Source organism: Saccharomyces eubayanus, chromosome V, assembly GCF_001298625.1.
Source record: "Saccharomyces eubayanus strain FM1318 chromosome V, whole genome shotgun sequence".
Classification (NCBI taxonomy): domain Eukaryota; kingdom Fungi; phylum Ascomycota; class Saccharomycetes; order Saccharomycetales; family Saccharomycetaceae; genus Saccharomyces; species Saccharomyces eubayanus.
In genome coordinates this window covers 581210-588913 of record NC_030980.1, presented here as the reverse complement: position 1 = coordinate 588913, position 7704 = coordinate 581210, and the positions used below count along the sequence as shown (strand labels likewise).

Sequence of the window (7704 nt, the reverse complement as noted above, 5' to 3'; positions counted from 1 at the left end):
ATAACACCATACCATACCACACCACCACTCTCTTCATAATATCGACATACTATATTATCCTGACTAATTCTATTATAATTGATACGCGCACTCACACGGACGCTACAATATGATATCAACATCCCAAGGACCATAATATATCATAACAACATCGCACACTTCTGAGGATGCTCCACTATATCATTTTTTATTTTACATTTTACTCCATTTTCTCTCTTTTCATTCATCCTCCACACACACTTTACAAAATACTGTACGCCTACTTCTAATGTAAATTTATACTTCGTAACTACACCTAAACTGTACACTGCCGTTCACTTATACTCCAAAACCAAAACGACCGCCTCACCGACATCACACCCATCATCTGCCTCACTCATCTTACCTCCTCTCATTGTTACCGCGTTACCTAGCCGCCCAGCTGACGTACCCTGCATGTGCGGCTGAACATTTTTTCTCGGGAAGCGCGTTCCGACATGATTATGTGACAGTCATGCGACCATGTTTAGGCAACGCATCCTCGGCCGGCTGTCATGGGCCACTTCTGTCACCCCATAGAACCGCTTCCTTCCCTTTATGAGCCAAATCTACCCTTCTTCGGATCGTCTCATAAAGGTGTATGTATACATTACCTTCATACCGTGAGCTCTTGTTTTAGAGAACAAGCTCAAAAGAGTGATTGATTTCTGGACTTGTTGTATCTACATATTGTCATTAATCAAATAGGTTTATAATATTAATATACATTTATATAGTTAACTGTATTTGTATCATCAAAAAAAAAAAAGGCTTTTTATTTTTTAATATTCGTTACTTTGTAATGTCTATGGAATCTTTTTCGTAAAGGCGTCCGTCTCTATTTGGCGACAGTGTAAATACCGTCCTTGGATAGGGCCTTGGAGATGGCTGGTCTCAACCTGGTGGAGTACCATGGGACACCAGTGATCATTCTAGTGACTTGGTCTGGAGCAATACCGGTCAACATGGTGGTGAAGTCACCGTAGTTGAAAACGGCTTCAGCAACTTCGACTGGGTATGTTTCAGTTGGGTGGGCGGCTTGGAACAGGTAGTATTGGGCCAAATGTGCTCTAATATCGGAAACGTAGACACCCAATTCAACCAAGTTGACTCTTTCGTCAGATTGAGCTAGAGTGGTAGTTGCGGAGGCACCGGCGGCGATGGCGGCGACACCAGCAGCGATTGAAGTTAATTTGACCATTGTATTTGTTTTGTTTTGTTTGTTAGTGGTGATATAAGCTTACCTGGAAAGAAAAGAGAGRAGGCATATTCTCAAGGACATGTAGTCAAAGCAGCTCTATTTATACACATTCCTTCACCGGTCATCACTACTCAAACGAATCGCTCACTGATGCCCATTTCTTATCTCGCATCTCAATCCTTCATATCCYATCTTTCGTACCGTTTCATCATTATTATGGAGATGCGCTTGTTCTTGAACGATGCACGTATCTCTCAYAGGTTTCGTATGCGATGGTATTGTTTTATGGCGCCTATATCTATTCGTATGTGGGGGGATGTGAGAACGCTAATTATAGGGGTGCCAAGGTGCCTAGAAAAACCCTTTTTTTGCCTGTGAAATTTACATTTCCGGGCGAAGGAAATATCTGAATCTGACATTTGGACCCTCCGGTCAGAGCCTTATTGTCATCTAAGCCTTTATTTGAAGTGCTCTAAACGATCGCCGAGGAAAAATAAAACCGTACTTTCGCTTTCTTGAGATTGTACAAAATAGTATACATGTGTTGGGAGTCGTATATCGTCAACTTCTAGAGGTTTGTACGCCATCATAAAAGTTGTTGATAAAATCTGTTGGAATAAGAAACAACTATCGTCTACGGAATAGTATTTACATTGCTAGTATACTATCGTATACGGTAAAAGAAGAGATGGCACGAACGATGAGAAATAGTCATCAGGCTAAATGGAAGCCGAAGCGCAAGGGTTGATGGTGTAAATGAATATTAACAGGTGAAATGGAAGAAGAAATAATAATGTAAATATGTAGAATTGTCGATAACATTTTGCGGATTTTTATATCCTCGAAGGGGACTTCTAGTATATTCTCTCTACTTAGTATTATAGCCTTGATTAACAATGAAACCTCAACACTTGCCTCAATATTCACACACCTCTCAAAATCAAATCATCACATGTGGCGTGTTTTAAAATAAATCTCTTCTTACAGTGAGATATACTGACCTATGAATGAGAAAGTTTTACATAAAAGATTTTTTAGAAAGAGTGACTGATCCAAAAGGAAGAAGATGGCTGGCTTACGGAACAATATCTGATACCAAATGAGCTCTGTTTATGATGCTTGTTATTATACATATTTGCACGTTGTTGAAAATTAATTATTGTGTAAAATGTTCAGACTTGCGGGTATGGGCTAATAAAAATTTCATGTATTCGCTGATCCGACAATTTCGATGTTGATTGCTCGTAAAATAARCAACGTCTGAATTTTATGGGGTTAGTTGGTCTTCTGAGTTGACCCAATTTTTCGTTTTTATTTGGAGATTGARACAGTTTTCATGATGTGGACAGAATCACTCCCAAYTATGAGGAGTATGAATTCCAAATACACAGCACTTRAAACTAAATAACTGAGGYCTCAAGCAGTCTTACAGTATGCAATAATTATAAACATTCCTCTGGGGCCATTTGYCTGTCMTAGACCTAATAAAGTGCWYCAYGTAACATTTCTTTGCATTTTTATTTGAAAACAGTGCGTAATGACAGGCGAAGATATCTAATTAAGAATTTATTTGGCCATACGCATTTAAAGTTACAATATTACTGAAATGAGTTTATAGATATTCGCTTGGATAAAAAAATGATTGAAAATTTTTACTGTTTTTCCTTTCAGCTTATAGTATGATATTGTTACACGTATTTATTAATTACTTATATTAGCCGTCACTACGTCAAAGAGATATCTCTTTCAGGAAAGATGCTTTATCCTATATCAGGATGGCTAGTAGTCTCCAGTTCAATATCCAATCACACGACGGAGCCATGATTGCTGTGTGATTTTGAGYTTCTCTTTCTCTCGTTCTTCYGTGGAAAAGCTTTGCTTCTTGTTTACGGTGAAGCCACGCAAAAAAAAGCARAGAAYRGCATTGAAAGCTGCAAATGAAATTGACACAATTATCAATAAGCGTTGAACCTTCGAGTAGGATTCCACCATCTGAGCACGAACTTCAGATCCAATAGGGTATTTTTTTAGATAGTTGAGTGGTGATTTGTAGATCGACATACCTAAGTTGTAGCCGAGTCGCTGTATCAGCTCCTTTGCCAGGCGCTGAGTCCATATTGCACCGGCAATAGAAGCACCCACCGCATCTCCGATTTGGTAGACTGACATAAGTAGCCCTGTGACAGTTGCCATCTCGTTGTGCGTGGTTGAAGCATGCACCAGCGTCCACATAGGAAAACGTATCATACCACCGGCTATACCAACCACAATCTCAGCGCCAATAAGACCCGAAATTCCGTCGTAYACCACCCGGTATTTGTACAAAAGACCCATTCCAAGAACACCGAGAAGCGATCCAGCAACCACAAATAGTTTAGGATGRGGATAGAAATGCAGTATAATACCCACAACAATATTAGTGCATGACTGCAGAAAATTGTAAAGCTGAGCTATCCGCTGCGCTCTCAAAGTTGATTCTCCGAACGCTACCATCAACACAGTGACCAAATACTCCAACTCGATCTGTAGACCTAGACGCCATACAAATTCCATCACCAGTGCAACATAGATAGTTGGATCGCCCAGATATACTCGTGGGATAAACGGATTCTTGGCAAATCGTAACTCCCAAATTAGGAAGATAAAGCCYAAGCAGCCGCCAACAACAATCATTGCAATAATATGACCTTCTCTCCATTTGGACGTGGCACCACCTGCTATCGTGAGAGGTAATAGTAGTAGCACTAAGAAGGCAGTAAAGAGAATAATTCCAATCAGATTTATGTCTTCCACAAACTTCCAGAGCGTTTGACGCAGATTCTGCCCTTTTTCTTTCAATCTGAATGGTGGTAGCTTTCCGCTGCGCCAGGAAATGTACTGAGCATATGCATAAGGAAGGGCCAAGATTAAGGTAGAGAAGGGTACAATAATGCAGAAAATTCCATAGCCCCAACGCCATTTGAACGGTGCGACATCACCAGCCAGCGAGCTAACAATATTTCCGCTTACCCATGTGTTTATAATCACGGGAATCAAAAATATGTTCATGGCAAACGTACGATCTCTCAATTCAGATAGATCTCCCGTCAATGCTGTAGCAAGAAGACGAAATCCAGAATAACCAAACTGTTGTATGACAATACCCGCAAAAAGTCCGCCAAAAGTTGGAGTAGCGGCTGAAATAATTTCCCCCACAGTGTAGAGCACGAGCGCAAAGATCCAGCATTCCATACGCCCAAATCGGTCCGACATACGTGCATATGGCACAGCGACAACAGAAGCTACGATTGATTTGACGGTATTGATTGATCCAACCTGCGAATGCTTCCCAAAGCTGTTAGCAGCGTACGTTTGTATCGATTGCGAAATCTGCCCACCAAGTCCAGTACAGTAGCCCTRCAAAAACAGGGCTACTAGTAGAGCGGTCTTGAGTGAACTGAACGTGACTCCAAAAGCTGTGAAAGAGCCATAGTCAGACAAGACCCTGTTGACAGCATCTATACGACGTAAGCCGGACGCGGTAGGCTTACCAACATCAGTTTCTGCCTTTTCGCYGTAACYGACAGTGCTTTTATCGTCCAAAGTGTCATTTTTAGACGGATCTGTTTCCATCATATTCCGAGATACATACGCAAGTACTACTTTCTATATTATCCTTCTGTCAAATTTTCTGACTTCATCTCTTTTAAACAACTTAATTCCATCATGCCGGCATGGACCCTTAACCTCTCAAAAGCCACAGGGGGTGCAATTGGGAACAATGGAAGTTTCCATAGCCCTATTTGTACCRCATTTGGGTGCAATTGTTAGCTTGAACAGATTTTTGCGGCTGACTTACGACCAATAGCAATTCGTGTCTAGTTACCCAGCCCCCTTTCGGACTTGAAAACTAGGAGCTGATAGTCCGTAGATACATTTGCATTTGACGATATCGAAAAACTTGTGTCCTTATTTGGTATACGGAATGCGAGGAACTGTACGAAAAAGGAGTTATTTTGCGTTTGCGTTTGAGGGTCCATTAAGTCAGCTGAAATAGAAAAGACAAAAACAAAAGAAAAAAAAAAAAAAGAAAATAGGAAAAAACAACTATATTAAACCATAAAAAGGTTTGACTGCCTAAACAGCTAAAACAGAAAATATTATTTTTTCAACTTTTCCTCACCTCTTCGTTGGATTTTTCTTCATTTCYTATTCAGATATCTTTAGTTAGGAACTATTGTTACGCCTCTTGTCGATCATGTTGGACTGGGAAATTTATTGGTGCAGAATAAAGACGAAAAATTCTTGAAATGAATAATATGTGAGATTGTACGAACCAATGGACGTAGTTGGCTCTTTTGAACTTAAACGGCCATCTTATTCTTGCTCTATTAGCATAAAAAGTAAACGTGTTTTTTGAAGCCGTAGGAATTTTCGTTACAAACTGTTCCTTGTGTTTTCTGAGAGGACAAATTTTCATCTTTTGCTCAAGCTTATGGCATGCTGGGAGAACAGTGCGACAGCCCCTAAGCGTTTCTTCATCTCATCGTAGGCCTTCTTACTTATAGCACAGTTGTTTCTTATCTCAACATCCCCGTATTCTTCGACGAGTCGGTTCGGTTTTTGAGATCAGTTTTACCAAAATCTTGTCCCCAGTAAATATATAGGGTACCACTTAAGGCAGTTAAAGCACCTGGTAAAACTGGATATGACTATTTTTCTCCGAAGATGACACGATTCCTTGGGGATCCGTCACCAAATATGGCGATCGGGCGARGTTGATCGAGGTTCTCCAAATAAATAAGACACCAACAGTCAGTACAAAATTAAGGCATCTGRATAGTTCAGAAAGGGCAGATTAACACAGACGCCTGCGATGAAGGAAAAAGACATATGTCGCTACTATTCAATGTGTAAAATARATAAATAATCATATATATAAATAGATGTACATATCTTTTTGTCACAATCGTCAATCATTCAGATACGTAAATTCTGCCCTCCCATGGCTTCAAAGTCCTGGAAGAGGCATCTACCTCYTTCTTTGGRAAGTTKCCAAACTCCAACTTGAACGAGGTACTGTCATCTGGAATCGTAAAGTCCACGTTGTCAGAGCTAAAGTTCAAGGCTGCAAACAAGGTCTTGTTCTCGTACTTCTTGGTAAAACTGAACAGCTTTTTATTGTCAAGRTCGATRAACTCAAAATCATAGCCATAAACAGTGATATCCTTGTGTGCCTTTCTAAAYCTCAAAGCTTCCTTCCAGAAAGCYARCACAGAGTTTGGATCCTTTTGCTCGTCTTCGACRTTGATTCCCTCYCTGAAAGATTCGTTCAAGTAGAACCATGGCTTGCCGGTGGGCCCAGAGAAGCCAGCATTTGGCTCTTCGCGCGACCATTGCATAGGTGTTCTGGCATGGTCTCTGGAGATAAGGGCAATGGCTTCTAAAAACTTCTTCATCTCGTTCGAGTTTTCCCCATGCTCTTCCTTGATCGCCTTGTAATTGTTTCTGATTTCAACGTCYTCGTACTTTTCAATAGGCCAGTTTTTGAAATTGATTTGGCCYAGCTCCTGTCCYTGGTACACATACAAAGTACCGGTCAGTGACACTAACAATACAGACAGCAACTTACCAGAAACGACACGATTCTTGGGCGAGTCGTCACCAAATCTCGTAATCGAACGAGGTTGRTCGTGATTTTCGAGGTAAATAGTCGACCAACAATCACTCTTGTTAACRTATCTGAACAGCTCGGCAAGAGCAACCTTCCAATCCTTCAATTCAAATGGGACCAAGTTTTGGCGGAACTTGGGCGAAGTTCCAACATCAGTGTGAGAAAAGTTGAACAGCTCACTAAGCTCGTGCCTCGATGCACTTGTGTACAACTTCTTGGTCTCGTCGGAAGCATGTTGCATTTCACCAACGGTCATAATCTCYCTACCGTCTTTRACCCTGTCTCTCATGAACTTGTTCATCTCTTGGTGRAATTCATGAATACGTGGTCCATTCATTGTGAAAGCATCACTGGCCTGCCATTTTGTGTTCTCGTCAATCACAGGAGCGTCTGGTAGACCAACAACTTTGGAGTACAAACTCCCCACATCGATTCTGAAACCGTCAACACCGTGGTCTAACCAGTATCCAACAGCGCTTTCGTAGATTGCCTTTCTGCAGTCCTCGTTCTCCCAGTTGAGATCAGGCTGGGTAGAGCAAAACAAACGCAAGTAAAACTCGTTCGTTGTTTCGTCGAAAGTCCATGCGGAACCGCCGAAGTACGATCTCCAGTTGTTTGGTGGGATTGGAGCGCCATCGGCGTCGTAGCCCTTAGGTGCTCTCCAGAAGAACCAATCACGTTTTGGATTGGTCTTGGAAGACCTGCTCTCCTTGAACCACTCGTGTTCACTGGAACAATGATTGATGACCAAATCGGTGATAAACTTCATGCCTAACTTATGGGTCTTCTCAATCAAGGCGAAGCAGTCCTCGTTAGTCCCGTAGGTTGGCCA

General features: G+C 41.3%; 2 protein-coding genes across 2 annotated transcripts; both read right to left on the bottom strand.

Annotated features, from left to right (window-relative positions):
* Positions 1–856: 856 nt before the first annotated feature.
* On the bottom strand, positions 857–1219 carry DI49_1604 (SRP1/TIP1 family protein; the record flags this gene model as incomplete). Its single annotated transcript, XM_018364785.1, has 1 exon — positions 857–1219. One exon carries the CDS (start codon positions 1217–1219, stop codon positions 857–859), a length of 363 nt encoding a protein of 120 aa, XP_018222857.1.
* A 1794-nt stretch (positions 1220–3013) lies between these two features.
* Positions 3014–4834, bottom strand: DI49_1603 (uncharacterized protein; the record flags this gene model as incomplete). The annotated part of the gene is made up of 1 exon (XM_018364784.1): positions 3014–4834. One exon carries the CDS (start codon positions 4832–4834, stop codon positions 3014–3016), a length of 1821 nt encoding a protein of 606 aa, XP_018222856.1.
* Between the last annotated feature and the right edge of the window lie 2870 nt (positions 4835–7704).